General features: G+C 32.4%; 1 protein-coding gene across 1 annotated transcript in view; it reads right to left on the reverse strand.

Moving 5' to 3' along the window:
- The window catches only part of ASCC3 (activating signal cointegrator 1 complex subunit 3), a 219,554-nt gene that overhangs the window by 132,105 nt on the left and 70,805 nt on the right, over positions 1 to 16,644 (reverse strand). Inside the window, exons 12-13 of the mRNA XM_016220202.2 lie at positions 16,054 to 16,230; positions 12,646 to 12,717 (exon numbers count right to left, since the gene is read on the reverse strand). Of these exons, the coding sequence (XP_016075688.2) occupies positions 12,646 to 12,717; positions 16,054 to 16,230 (249 nt within the window). The remainder of the gene's footprint in view (positions 1 to 12,645; positions 12,718 to 16,053; positions 16,231 to 16,644) is intronic.

The following is a 16,644-nucleotide window of genomic DNA, read 5'->3' on the forward strand; positions in this document are numbered from 1 at the left end:
AATAAAGAAAACATTTTTATATTCTAAAATGGAAGAAAATTTGACACTACTATACATGGATTATACCAATAAAATTATTACTAAAAATAGGGCTAAAGTAATAAATTTTAACATCTTCTATTTTATTAATCATGGGTGTAACTAGCATTTATTATCAAATATTCCTGGCAACCAACTAAATTACTGAAGCATTTATTTTAGCTTAAAAACACCCAGTTAAATATTTATCAGATATACCACGAAAATAAAAACTACCTTAAATAGGATTAATTTATCTTGTCTTAACTATATAAAACTGTATAATTCACTTACGAGTCTTCATGAATTAAATTATGCAAATAAACCAAGGAAAGTAATCTGGAGGAGAGAGAAGTGGTTCTGCAGCTCCAAGCTGTGTAATTAGATCTACACTCAGCAGTTCAGAGCTACCTCTGGACTCTCACACTGAGAATCTGCAGTTCTTTTCAAGAAATCTAAGCTTTTAAGTGTTAAATGGATTTTGGTTATCATTACTGAATTATATTTAGGGCATTATCCTGAATGTGAAATATAGTCCTCACCATGTCTTTAAAGGAATTGTTTTAATATTTATCAGTTTCTATGTTTGAGTTGAATAGAGCTTTAACTGCTATAGTTAGTTAAAAGGAATCTACAACACTTTACATCTTCTAACTAAAAGATACTTGTTATCAAAATGTATAACAATTTTAAAAAACAAAACTTGGAGGACTTAGTGTACTATGATAGCAAAAACACATATCATATTTCTAGCTAAGTCCTGTAAAATATTACCTTACAATCAATTCACTATATCAGAGCATTGACAATTTAATTAGAAACATAAAACATTTATACTTCAACAGTCTCTAAATTGTTAAGACCGTAAAAAATAAAAAGTAAAATTTTAAAAATGGTAAATACTTTGAGTGAATTTTTCCTTTCCTATAAACTTTTTCTTTAACTTACTAAAAACCAGTATTTTTTTTCTTAAGCTTTAATTAATTTTCTTAAGACATTAAGCACGTATATATTTTTCCGGTAATATAATTTATGTCATCCAGTTGATGTTTGAATAAATTATAAATTTTAAAAAAATTAATCTTTATTGTTGAAAGTATTATAGATGTCTCCTTTTTTCCCCATTGACCCCTTCTACCCTGTAACCGCCCCAGGCCTTCAACTCACTATTGTCTATGTCTGTGAGTTATGCATATATGCATATAAATTCTTTGGTTAATCTCTTCCCACCCTCCCATCCACCCCCACCTTCCCTCTGAGATCCTTCAGTCTGCTCCATGCTTCTATGCCTCTGGGCATTATCCTGAATGTGAAATATAGTCCTCACCATTTCTTTAAAGGAATTGTTCATCAGTTTATTTTGTTCATTAGATTCCACATATGAGTGAGATCATGTGATACTTGTCTTTCTCTGACTGGCCTATTTCACTTAGTATAACATTTTCCAGGTCCCTCCATTCTGTCTCAAAGGGTAAATTCTTAATTCAGGTTTTGTTTTATATGTGTACTATATAGATTTATATATTCAGTTTGAGGTCTGTATTACTCTTTGGAGCTTATTCAATATATTTATAAACATAAATAACTTCAATAGTATTGTATATTCTATACATGAAAGTGTATTTTATACCTTAAAATTGTCTTAAGCATACAAAATGTTTTAATTTTTATTTGATTTTTATACCATATAAAATGAAATGAACTTAATCAAGAACATTAATTTCACTTGTTCATAATTATTTAAGAGATACTGAAACTAATTTTTTTTAGGAAAAATTTCTTGGCAATCTGTAACAAACTTTTTTCTGATGCCAAACGAACTTACACAACACACAGACTTGTTTTGAATACTAGTGGTGTTTTAGAATCAAATAGACTATGTTTCAATCATAACTCAGCATTTTTATACTAAATAAACTTGGGCAAATTTCCCTGTGCCTCAGTTTTCACCTGCAAAATGCTGTCCCTTGCAAGGCTGCTGTAGGGACAACAAACAATAATTAGAAAGTACTAGAAAGGAGCCTTGCACATAAAAGATGGCCCACGCATTAGGGAGAATAAAAGGTTTATTTGTTTTACAAAGTTTCCCTTATATGTATCCCAAATCCCTTATATACAACCCCACTCACTGGGACCAAGCTCAGTTTTGCTCGCTAAGGCAACAGGAAACAAATGCACTTGTTTGTACACATAACAATTCTTCAAACATTTAAAAACATCTATCATATGGAGATAGCTCTTTCCTCAACTGAACATCACAGGTTCTCAATGCTCTTTTCCATACATCATAGTTTTTACAGTTGGACACTAACCATAGTTTTTATGGTTAAGTTTTGGTCAGTAAAGACGAGTTCTACAGGGTGAGGCAAAAGCAAGTTTACAGTTGTTTGTATGAAAAATAATAGAATAATTAATAAATAGTAATACAAAAATAAACTCTGTTTTGCATACTCACAACTGTAAACCTACTTTTGCCTCACCCTGTATGTTCTTAATTCTTTTGTAAATACTAAAAAGAATGCACCTTGATTATATAGTTTTAATATGACTTTATATTATCATATATAGCAATCTGAACAACTCTACTGAGAAACTTGTAAGAATTTAAGAGGCATATAAATTGGTATTCATTTCTTAAAATTGTGAAAAAAATTTTTTTTAAGTTGAAAGATATTGTACTTTTTTGAAAGAATTGAATCTTTATAAAAATTTATCACTGAAAATTATTGGGTTGTTGAAGGTTTTTTGCACATACTGTTGATGACTTCCTCAGGCCAGATTTCTTAGATGGAATTTACAGACATATTTTCTGCATTCTCTTTCTCTTTGCAGGGCAAAGACCGGTTAACTGAAAATGTCCATTTTGTGGGGTTACGTAAAAACATTGAAAAGGAAGTGAAATGGCCAAGGTTCTAGTTTTAATTGCAAAGCTTATTAGATGTTTGACTTTTTTTTGTCATCTGTAATAAGAAGGTGAACTAATGAATTTTATGATGCTTTCATAAATTTAATGTCAAAATAAACATAATGATGATCTATTAAATGCTGTTTTTAAAATATTTTTGTCTAAAATAAAATTATTTAGGGACCTTATCAGAAGTTGATAAAAATATGATTTAATAAATATAACCTGCATTTAAGGGAACAAATTAGAGTATTATCCATCTTAATTTTCAAACAAATAATATATTTCAACAGGAATTTTGGTAATGATTCAAATTATAATGATGGACTATTTAAGATATATATTTACAAAGTATATTCTCTATATCATACACGATGCTAACAAATTTGTGACACAAATTTGCTTTTTGTGTACAAAAACATTTAAATTGAAAAGCTGGTTTTGTTATGGGTTTTTATTTAAAAAGCATTTACCCAAATCAACAGAGGTGTGTTAAGTTTTGGTGAGTAAAGACAGCAGGAACTGTGCAAATGTCTGTGTGCAAAAAGTTCACAATTAGTGAGGATAACCCACAGCACTGGGGTCGGGTGCTGTGGAAAGGTGAACCCTCCACTCTCTGGCTCAGCCCTAGCTTGTACAGTTGGTACAGCATTTTCAGCTACAGGCCTGTCTTATATACGCAAATACATGACTTTGTACGTGATTTGAGCAAAAGAAGAGTACTAGTTGCCTCGTGAAAACTTCTAGGCTACTACTCTCAGCAATATATTCAATTAGTATTCAAGCTGGTATCCCAGGACCACAAGGGAAAACTACTGGTTTACTTGGTTCGATATCAAAAACATGACAAAGTGGAAGACCAAACCCCATCTCTACATGAAAAGCTACACTGACATTCCATATGTGAAACATCAGTCTACTTGGTATCACCACAAAAACAGAAACTACTAAAAGAGTAAAGCTACTTAAGCGGACCTGAGAGACACAAACCTTCCTCCCAACGGAACACCTCTCCCACTCCCCAACTCAGTGGTCCCTGTGCTACCCTCACAGCACTGGAACAGTCTGAAAATAGCCGCTATAAGACAAACTCTCCTAGTAAAAAGAAAAAGCCAAACATTGCATTTCATTTTGTTAAAAGGTTGAAAATTCTAGAAACCTACCAACTCTCATTCTTCTGGTGGATATTTTTGGGGAAAAATCTGTAAAAATATGCACTTTAAAAATAAAACACATTTCACTGGTCTCTAAAGACCATTCTCCACTAAAATGGAAACAGGTTTGCTTGCAGAAATGATTAATTTCAAGTCTGGGACACGCATATGTCAAAAAGACAAAGAAGCCAGCCTGAAGGGGCTCCATTTGCCAAATCTGGGCCATTACGATCATCGAAATAAGTAATATAATAATGAATTATAACCCTCTGAGTAAATAAGAGTCTGAGTTAATAGAGAAATAAATTAATAAACAGGAGAGGAGGAAGGAAGCACCTCCTTATATACAGTGAAATGGGAGGAATGATGGAGCTAAAAATCATCAGATCTAAAATGAGTGGGTGAAAGGTTATCAATCAAATCTGTATATTTCTATTTTATGTATAGTTATTTGGATTAACCTTTGTTTTCTTTCATGAGATTATAAGCAACACTAATGCAGTGTCTGTGCTTTCTATCGTCAGCACAGTCTCTGGCATACACTGGGTATTCAATAAACATCAGCTGAATATTGCCAATATGGCCTTAGTTTAGTCTTAAAAACCATCTCCATTCTGTTCAATATCTAGAATTAAGACTGATGACCCAGATATAGTTCATGTGCTAAAAGAACGTGTAGCAGTGTCTATATTTGACACTCTACCCACCATGGTTCTGACCTTAACAAGGCAAATAGACTCCAGAAGAGATTCCAAATCATGAACCATTCTCAGTAATTTAGAAGTTTATTAATCTAGAATCTATTTTCATTTTTAAATTTCAGTCTACATAAGTATTAAATATTATAAGTAGTATTCATTTTAAGAAGTTCATTTAGGCAAACACACATAAATGAAAATTTTAAGGTACATATATTGAAGCCAACTACTTTTAATGAATAATTTAATAATGAAGGAATTTAATGATGAAGTTTTATAAATCCAAGCACTCTGAATTAATGCTGTGTCAAAGATGTACTCAATCAAATATGACAAAAATCTTAATGATGTGACCCAAACTACATTGCTCCTAGTCAGTCCCCTTAGGATAAATGTGGACCAACTTAATTCATTGCTAAACCTAGGTCAACTCAATAAAGACCAATAAGACAGAATAAAGATTCTTTCTTCAATACATTGCAGTATCACACTACAAAAAATATTTTACTGACCTCCATGACAGTCCAAACTGCACTGACTCTGTTATTGATAGCCCCCAAATAGCAACATCTATTCAGTAGAGCAAATTAAGCAAGATCAGCTAGTCTATTACTATGCAAATAAAATTCATTAGTGAGCTAACAATTTCATTTCTACAGATGCCACTAGACTTGAAGGTCTATTATTATTCAACATTATAAGAAGTTCTGGACTGAATCTAATTTCATAAAATAACAACATAAAAATGTATTTTTAAGGTTTCCATCAGTATTTTTCATTTCTTTTCTTAGACAATAATCAGTCTTTATAATTCCTTAACATCCAACTGTGCATTTAATATTCTCAAGTAACACACTTGAAGAGATTCTTCCTAAAAGAATATATGTTAAAAAAACACTTACTTTAGCTGAAGAAACCCTAGTAAGCCAATATGCTTTCAATCAAATTTACTAGCTAGACTAATTAAAACTGTACTGCTATAAAAGGAAAGAAAGCACAAAATTGTAATTCTTCTTAGACTGGCTCTTAATTGTCTCCATTTCTTTAGGCCACTTTCTCAAACACAAATGAAAAACACCTCATTTCTCCACAAATCTGTATTGTACTCTTCAATCGACATTCTCTATACTAAAAAACCCCAGAAAAACAAGAAAATTCATCTATAAGGCAAAGTAATCAAATACCATAGTAAAAAAAAAAAATCTAGGTCCATCACTTTCCCTCTCCCTCCACTTCCTCCCCCCCTTCTTCTCTTCCCTGCCTCTCCATAGTCCCCCAAACCAAAGTGGGGGATGAGCAGATGTGCCAGCAACAACTATATAAGCTCCAAGTTTCATAATTTTTGAGCTCGTCTCCTATGGTGCAACCCATGTGTGCGTAAGTAGTTCTTACCATGCTGCCCTGTGGAAAGCTAAGGGAGGGACAACCAACAAGATGCACTGTGAGTAAATATAAGGTCTGTTCCCTAATTCAGTATCTATTTCTCTTTGTGAGTGTGCACATTTGTATACATAAAGTACATAATAAAGTTAGCCTGTGGCAGGTTGCATGGAGGTAGCGTAGTAGCCTAGACCCTTCGTAAGACTTAGCAGATCTCTGACTATATCTTAGGAACTGCAACTACCTTGACGAATGCTGTATAATTTGGAAATGCCCACTGTATTTGTCATGATATAGTTAGAGCTGAATTTCCCATGTACTCATTTATAAAGCCAAGAAAAAATGAGATGAGATCTGAGACTATGTTATTCTCTTAAAAACAGAATCCTATTTTATGATATTAACTATGGTGATACTTCTTTCTTCCCACTCCTTCACACTTAAATATGCTATTATGACAATAAAAAAACGATTAAAAACCCAGCCAAAGACAAGATAGTAAAAATCTGCAATGGTTAATTTAGACCAAATGTTCAGCTCCCTTTTTTGCACTTTTAGCAAGCCAAACACACGAATAGTTGTATCAGATTTCCTTGGGACACAAATTTTTATACTCTGCTTTAATAAAAGTACTGTTTGTTCAAAAGATGGCTATAAAAATAGAGTCAACAAATTCCTGTGGTAACTAAACTTATTAAATATATCTCCCACTGCTTCCAAGTCCAAATATCAGCTGGAAACCAGTTAATAAAGAGATTCAATATATCATTTCCTAAAATGAAATAAATAGCTGTCAAATTAACTTCTGGCAATTTAATGTAAAAGACTCTGAATAGCTGTCTAGAGAATTTTCAATGGTGTTAAAAAAGACAGAAAAATGATTACAAGCCTACATTGTTTTAGTACTTCCTTAGTTTATATTACTGTTATTTTAAAATATAATTCAAATAACACAGTATAAAATAAACATGCATGTAAATTAGGTTTTATTTTCAACAGAATTAATGAAAATACAAAATATACAAAGTATTTGACAAAAGTGAATACCACAAAAGAGTCAATACTTTTTTATATTATTTAACCTTATCATATATTTATTGTAATCTAATGCTGAAATTACAAAACTCACATAAATTACCAAATAACCTAATAAAATCACTTCCTCCATCTGGAATACTTGAAATAACTCAGCTGTGGATCTATATGGAATCTTTCAAACAACAAAATTTAAATTATATATAATTTAACTAACTTTACTTTTTATGAACAATGTGCATTTGTGTCAGAAAACATGCATTTACGTATTAGAGAACAAAACAACTTGTACTATCTTCACATTTTGCAACGTAGCTCATGAAGAGGTGCGTCAAAGAAGACAGGAAGCAAGAGAAATGGATGGAAAAGTCGGTAACTTCTAAAAGGGAGTTACACTAAGCAGGGGTGGATGGGGCATAAGCTTTGCTTTCCAGGTTTGAATGATTAAATATGTTCCCTGGTGTTCCATAATGAATTTAATATAGAGAAAACCAGTTTGGGGAAAATAAAATTATTTGTTGTGCTTCCCTTTTTCCCCCAAAATTATGCACAGCATTTTTTTCTTTTGATCTTTTGGCTAAAGATCCGTAGACTGTACAAGGCTAGCTCTAAACTTAGTTTATATCCTCAAAATTTCTAAACATCATTGTGAGCCAAACTGTTCCACTGTGCTCTGCCCATTTGTGCTCTAATTCCAGAAACCACTGATTACCAAATTTAAAAAGGTCAAGTGCCTAAAGATATGTACATACTTGTGTATGTCTGTATGTGCCAAGAGAAAATGGAATACATTTCAGGGGCAGGAGTATTGGGGGTGAGGTGAGGGGAGGGAAAAGTCATTCATTGGCTTTTTCTTTCCTTTTTACACTTTTGTGTTGACTCACTTGTTACAACAATGTATGACTTCAGTAACCAAAAAGTTCCTGAAGATTTAGGAAAAAAGTAATGTTAATAACAATGAAGGAAAAATACAATACATATATTGCATATTAAAAAGGATTCCTTTTGCAAATGAAGAGAACATGACATGGTTAATAAAGAAACTTTTATATGTATATAATTGAGTACTCTTATGGTAAACTATATTTCAGAAAAATGGAATTTTTCTCTGTTCTCTTAAAAAAGTAAAATTTCTCCTCTAGGACTTAATGAATAGAAATAAAAGAAAGAAATGATATATTAACTTAAAATAACCGGTGGTACAAATGATGTCTATACCATGAAAAATAGCTAAGTCAGATAAATATCTTAAATGAACAGAAAATGAGGTAATTTAATATGTCCAACAGAAATGACTATAACTAGATGAAATAACATTAAGAGTAAATTTATATAATAAAACATTTTTTATAAGAATGCCAATATTCTTTAATTGATCTTTACAGGGGAAACAAGTTTCTTAATAAGGTAGCCAAAACAATCTTGATATCTTTCCACATCTCCGGGTTGGCCTCCCCTCAACCTAAATGTTCAGCTTACCATGGAACTAAAGATCACCTTCTTAAACTTTCCTTGAGTTGGCTGCCACCTACTCCTTTAAGAATAGATTCAGACTTATGAAGACTCTATCTCTTCCTTCTACTTATTCATCAAACTCTATCCCAGCACCAACTGCTGCCAGGGCCCGGCAAGGCCATGACTAAACAGTGATGAGCAAAACCAGAGACAGCCCCTTTCCTTATGGGACTTAAACTCTTATCATGAAAAGTGGGATCAAACAAAAACAGCCAGGAAAAAAAGGCAAAACTACAGCTAGAAATATGAAGACATACATCGTGTTCTTACATAGTTAATAACAGGAAGGTGAAAGAGTCAGGGAGGTGAAAAGAAAAAGGGAAAAATGAGGCGGGAAGGGCTGAGTAAAGGACAGCTAAGCAGAGAGGAAGGAAGAACGTGCCCGGCGCAGGGCGCGAGTGATGCAAAAGCTCAGAGGAAAGGAGAGCAACTCTGCGGAGGCAGGACGGCGGGTGGGAAAGGAGGGAGAAAGGGGCCCATGGTAGACATGGAAGGAGGGGATGCCCGCCCAAGGGGCACCGGCCCTTCAAAGGAGCTCATTTTGGGCTCCTAATTGCTACAATGTCTCCTTCCTATATTTTTATATTCCTTTGGGAATATGTCTCAGTTGGGAGAGGAGCAAAGAAGGCTAACAGGAAGCAACATTCAAGTAATTCACACACAAAAGGTCATGTTACACAAATGACGGAAACCCTGGTACCAAGAGTTAGTGGGGCTTGTGTCTGGAGGAAGGAAAATTTTTTAGGCAAAAGAGCAAATGGAAAGTTCTATTATTAAAGTATTAGCATGGTAAAATTTGTTTCAATTGTACATAATTAATTGTATATAAACTAAGAAGCAATGCTAAAAAATAAAAATAATTTCCTTCAGATAGTAATAAGTTAATCTATAATTATTAGTTAATTCCAAAAGGTGGTTTCTTATTAGAAACAAACACCTACTGAGAACTTATAAACCATGAAGAAACAGAAAACAAAATACACATGTGAGTAAGGAAAAGGCTGGTGTTTAATGTTAATCCAAGTTGAAGATGACTTTTTTCTCTTTAACACTGTAAAACCTTGAAACTGGAGGTAGATTTTTGAGTAAGAAGCTATTAAAGAAGGATCTTAACTTTTTTGATAATGTGAAAAATGAACAAATTGACTTATAAATATGCCATAATCTCTGAGGAAGTTTCTAATTTCTTTTCCTCTCATTGTAACAAAGTTTGTATAACAAGAAAAATCTCAATAGGGATAAGGCATCAATTATTTTCCCATTCTGCAAGTTACACAGGAGGAGGGGAATTATTAACAGGAATGATAAAGCTGTACTTGCATTTGGTAACACAAAGAGAAGCTTACAAATGAGACGTCTCATTAGTTTGAGCAGATGGATCAAAATTAAAGGCTGAATCGTCAACTTTTAATTTCCCAATAGCCAAGAAGAGCTTGAAGTCTTGCAGAGTATGACTGTTGAAAAGTCAACAGGAAAAGATTTTCTCCATCTGTCATCACACATGCTTGAGTGGAACACAACTGCCTCCTACTGTTTTTAATACTTTTCAGGCAAAGCTGCACATAAAATCTATTAAGTACACAAGCACACAAGTTTGGGTGCCTGGTATACTGAAACCCATGGAATGTACGATCAGAGACCATTAGCATGGCATTTGAAGATGAAATGTGCTCTACTCTAATTTAATCTAAATGGAAAAAAACAAAATGAATTCATTTGTATATTTTTAAAAATTAATTTTTTATCATGAAAAGAATTATTTTCCTGAGAGTTATAGTTTTTGGTTTTTTAAAAATGGACATGTTATCAGTCTACTTAATAATGGTCTGAAAAGTAGCTGCTCTGATAAAATGAAAGTAAACCACAACTAGGAAGAAAATCCAAAATATCAAAACAACCTGCAGGTTAAGAAAACAAAACAAAATCAAGGAATACTCCCTGGAAGGATATTTTAACTGGGTTGGCAGGGAGAAGTGGTAGCAGAGAAAATTCTGTTTTCCTGGACTAGAACAGACTTAAATTTCTTAGTGCTATACACTAACTGCTAAAATATATTTAAAAGGCAACAAAATAAAGCTAAAGTTCATTAAGTACACAGCCCCACAAGAAATAATTTATGTTCACTTGACAAGGAAAAGCACCTTTACTGAATATGTAGTTGGCTGCTTAATAACACTGCACTAATGTGCAGTTAGTTATGGCTGTAACTGAATTTCAGAAGCAAAGCTCTCTGCCTGTCTTTCTATTTCTGTCTCTACCTGTCTCGACACACACACTCACACACACACATGCACACACACAAACACATAATTTACTGTGCTTATACATACATTAAAACATTTAAACAGAAGGGTCTCTCAGAATGATGCACATATAGTTAGACCTTTCAGTCAAGAGAGTTAGGCAAAATAATATAATTGAAGAGTTAATTTGATGGTCAGTTTTTTAGATAATAAAATAGATGGCTGAATTATATATTTTTCATTTTCTGATAGATAGATACATATAAATTCATTTGTTGAAATTTATCACTTGGAATCTTATACAAAGACATCTAGTAACTGGGATAGCATTATATTCAACCTCAATTAAGAGGGGAAGAAACACAACTCAGAAACTCTATTCTATTTGGAAGTTCTGTTAACTTTTTAATAAAAGCAGAGGACCACACAGCTTACTGAAGGTATTACTCCAAGGAGCTAGGAAAGGGAAAAATAATCCAGTGAGGGGTTCTAAGCCCCTGAAAATAAACTTCCATATGGGCCTCAGTAACCAAAGATCCTGTGAAGTAGTGATTCCTGTGTGATGAATTAAATCAAAGCTGGCTAGCTTTGTTGAAATTGGTATCTACCTCAGCTTCCAAAATCAAAATGTGCAATAGTCCTCTTTTCCAAGTATCTGCACTACAACTTCAGCCCTGGACATACTACAAAGGCAGTCAGCAGAAGCTGCCAGGGATCAAGCTAAATGCGCTTACTGGCGAAATAGTACTTGGCAGAGCAACTTGCAAATAGAAGACTTAAATAGAACAATTTCTTTGAAATGAATGAAACAGGAAAATATTTCAGTTTGCGGCAACTTTTTCAAAGTTACACACATAACACAGGTAATTTAAAGAAACGAAAAAGAGCTTTGTTCTCAAATTATGTTGCAAAAGAGCTTTTAACTTGAGATGACTGCATTAATGTAAAAGACTAAGGTACTCTCTTAACAACTTAGCACTTACAATCTGAAGATACTGGTTTGGGGATTTGTAAGACTAGCAATACTAGAGGCCACTATCAACTAGTGGTCCATAGTCCTGGTGGTTTTTATACTTCCCAATATCCCACCTCACTAAGGATGTTTAATCTTTGAAGATGAGGCAATTCATCACAATCAAATTATATTTACCAAGGAGTCTCCATGCCCATGACACTATACTAGGAACTTAACCAACAAGATTTCCTTGTAACCCAATCTTAACACGACCTGTCCTACTGGTACACAAAACCTAAAAGGACAATATTGCATAAAGCACACCAACTAATCTTTTTGAAAATCTGACATCTTTAATCTAAGTGTTTATTTACATTTTAATGTCATTGTTTCTATTTATGGATCTGTCATATTTTTGGATAGGGAAAACATAATAAATAGATTATAGAAATCAGAGAAATAACTGAAGATAAGGAATAAAATACATTTTAACAAATGGAAAGACATACACCAACAGAAACTATCTTTGGGTGGTAAAATTAGCAGTATTTTTCCCCCCTTATTTTTGCTTTTTGGTGTGCTCAAGAGTTAAATTTGCTTAAACTCATTTTGCTCAGTCTCTTTTATACCAGTCATATTTACACAGCATTTAAAAAATAAAACTACAAAGGCAAAAGACCAGAGGGTCACTGTATGAAGCAAAAACACAGCATTGTTTAAAACAGGATAAAATAATGTATACCTGGTGTCCAGCCTTCACTTGCTTCAAAACATTTTCATAGCATACTTCATCCATGTTATTCAACTGTTGCACCTTGAAGTGTTTAAAACATAAAAAACATCAAATGAAGCAATTATAAACTTTCTAACTACAAAAACCCTGCCAATTACAATGCATCTTTATTTACTTTCAGACTGGTGAGAATGCAGAAATAGCAAAGGCAATATAAATATCTAACCTACAACAACCCAACAGAAACAAACACAATGTTATTAAAAAATACAAATAAAACACATTATACAATACTTTTGGAGTACTAACTTTCTAAGAGTGCCAAGTTTTTTAAAGACAGTACTTTTAAGGATACTTTACTAATTACACATATTTTAGAATAATTTTAAAGTTCTTTTCTCTGCTTTTCCCAGACAAGCACATTCTTCAGGCTGTTTTTCTTCTGTTTCATTCTACAACCCATAGCGTTTTCCTGTGTAATTCTCAAAATTACCAGAACATTACCAATAGAATGTCATGGTATATAAAACTGAAATCTAAAGAAACATACTATTTCTGTAATGTGTAAGTAGAAAGGTAGATGGTTTTCTACAGAAACATATTTCTGATTAATTGGAAATTTAGTATCAAATTTATGAATTAAGAAAGGGTTTCATTTTCCCTATTAATGATGAGAAAACTTCCAATCAAAAAGGAGGTGGTTAATCCAAAGGAGGAGGCATCTGACACAGCCTGTATCTCTTTACTTAACATTTATTAAGAGTTCGGAGGGGAGGAAAATGTCATATACATCTGAAATGACTATGATTTAGATGTTTTGTTTTAATAATATAAACACTTTAGCATCTGAAACTCATGTTTTACCCTAAGATACTAAGGTAGATGAGATAATCACAAGATAATTTACTCCCCATTAATGATTCAAAAAAACAACTTTTCCAAATAAAACTGCTAATAATTTTTCAGTGTACTTTAGGTTGAGTTCTGGCCAAAGTAATTATATATTTCAAATTAGACATGTCACATACACCATTTTTCATGTTCTATAACAACTGAATCATATCATGACTTTCCAAATGAAACTCTGAGAAACTTGTAAGGATTTCTTCTTAAAGAAAATGACAAATTAACAACTGGTTAGAAACTATATTAAACAACAGACACCCTGGGGAAATGCTTAATGGTTACCAACTGTATATTACAGCTGAGTGTAAAAATAATACATTTTAGTAAGACAAAAATCTATATTTATAATATGTATAATTAATTTACTGTTTATACTATGTAAGATATGTAAAAGCTATTTTTTAAAATTTTGCCAAATTTCTAAACCTCCAAAATAATTATGATGGTTCATCATCTAACATCATTACTGTTATGATTATAATACTAACACATTATGGTGAAAATAGTTTGAATTGAATTAGCTTTAATATGATGAAATGAAAAGAGGTTTAAAGTGGATGACAAGCATCTGAAAAAATTTTCTTCTCCTATATATGCCTTTCTGAGGTAACCATCTGCTATCATTTAAATGATAAAGCTGAAAGAACACTAAAGCTATCAAGAAACTGCTCTACATTTATACGATAGCTGATGGCACATTAAAAGTAAATGAATAAATATATATAAAAACATGATTAAAAAAAAACCAGTAAGGAATACTAAATAATGGTTGAAGCAATTAATGAATTTTTTTTTATAACTATCATCATATCATAAACTATCTTTATGTGCATAAGTCGGAAAAGCCTCCCTGCAATTCTAAAGGTAGCTTACTTTTATGCAATGCAAATGGGGCATATTAACTTGTAGTGACAGTCACTTCTGCTATCTTTTAGATGAGTATTTTATTTATAATAATGTACAATAAAAATGGCCCTATTTTACTAATAACGTTGTTTTTGGATAAGAAGCAATGTAATATAGTAACAATCAAAATTAATCTAGTAACACATGATTCTTTTTTTTTAAAGGGATCATATGGCCTTTAAAAATGGTAAATATGGTAAATATTCTCCTGAAGTATTTCTTCTACAGAAAAAAAAAATGCTGTTAAACAGAATGATAAATGTATATAAATTTAAGGCAAATTAAAGTATTCTTTCATTTTATTTTAAAATAAAAGTCCTCATGGATGGAGCTGGAGAACATTATGCTAAGCAAAATAAGCCAGTAAGAGAAAAAGACAAGTACCATATGATTCATTCATATGTGGAATTTAATAAACTGAATTACCAGGCAAAATAGAGATAGACTAATAGATAGAGAGCAGGCAGACAGCTGTGTTGTTGGTGGTGGTGGGTGAAGAAACCGTGCAAAAAAGAAAGAGAGAGAGTAACAGCTTAGTGACTGTGAGAGGGAGGGGGGTAGATGGGTGTAGAAGAGGGAAAAGAGGGGATAAACGGTGATGAAAAAAATAAATATAAAATAAATAATAAAATAAAATACTACAATAAAATATAAAAATAATAAAATAAAATAAATAAAAGGATAACATATTAAAAAATAAATAAAAGTCCGAAATAAGCACCCTAATCATTCAAACGGTACCACGTAATACTACTAACAAACTAGATAAACAAGCTGTTAATGTATTATAAGAAATTTCAGAAATGCCACTTATATATATGTGTATATATAATTGATATACATTCATTATAAAACGTAAGTTAAACAGAGCACTTCCCTTAATAGTTGCTATCATGAAGATATTTTCCACTTGCATGTAAGTTATTTTAGATAAATAATATACCAAAATATGTATTACTGGTTTAATGAGAGCCTTTTATTATTTTACATCGTTCTTCAATCATATCAAAATAACTTTTTGAAATGTCTATTCTTATAATTGTGTTCCTAGCTTAGGAACACAAAATATACATTGATAATAGCAATGCAAACTACTGTAAGCAACTTTTTGTAGGGGGAATTACTGTACTACATATAGTTGAGAAGCTGCTTGACTCTGTCTAGGATGTTATATTTGCAATGCTGCTGAAATGGTCTTCTGGAGTCTCTAATCCCAAATAAGCATTAATCAATATATCAACAGAAACATTTTAATTTTATTTTATATTATTTTATTTTTATTATTTATTTTATTACTTTATTATATTTTAAGTTTTTTAGTCCTCACCCGAGGATATTTTTTTTCCATTGCTTTTTCAGAGAGAGTGGAAGGGGAAGAGAGAGAGATAGAAACATCGATGTGAGAGAGACACACAGATTGGTTGCCTCCTGCTTGAGCACCGACCGGGGCCGGGGACTGAGCCTACAGCCAAGGTAGGTGCCCTTGGCAGGAAGCAAACCTGGGATGCTTCAGCCTGTGGGCCAATGCTCTAACCACTGAGCAAAACTGGCTAGGGCAGAAATATTTTTAGAAAAAAAAATATAATTATTAAAATGAATACTTACCTTATTTGCACTTTTAACCCCCAGAAATGTCTGTCCAAGAGGAACTGGTCGAAAACGGCCATCAAAGTAGAAAAGGCCAATGTAGGGATTAACATGTAAAAATGTAGCAACATCGAGGTAGTTGGGTAAAGTTGCAGAAAGTCCAAGAATCCTTATCATACTCTGTGTAGATTCAACCTATATAGATTATTTTAATTAATGTATGATGTAGATTCAACACATATTGATTTTTATTAAGTTTAAAATAAGTTTAGTAAATATAAAGTATGAGACAGTCACAATAAAACAAGATCCCCCAAGAAATACAGAATAATAATACGTAACCTAGAAGACAGATAATAAAAAAGAAACTGGCCTAAACGTAGCATCTGGGATGATGTATAATAATTGAAAATTTAAGTTTAGTAGATTTCCTGAATTGGAAAAATCCTATTAGTTAAATATTTTTTTCTTTTTTCCTAAAAGTGCATCAAGGTCACAAAAACACAGTAAATTCCATAAATTAAACATAATATAGGCCATATTCTCTCATGACAGTGTCATATACCTAGAAAGATAAAACCAAGGGATGAACAAAAATTATATTCACTT

The sequence above is a fragment of the Miniopterus natalensis genome, chromosome 5, assembly GCF_054644295.1.
Source record: "Miniopterus natalensis isolate mMinNat1 chromosome 5, mMinNat1.hap1, whole genome shotgun sequence".
Taxonomy (NCBI): Eukaryota; Metazoa; Chordata; class Mammalia; order Chiroptera; family Miniopteridae; genus Miniopterus; species Miniopterus natalensis.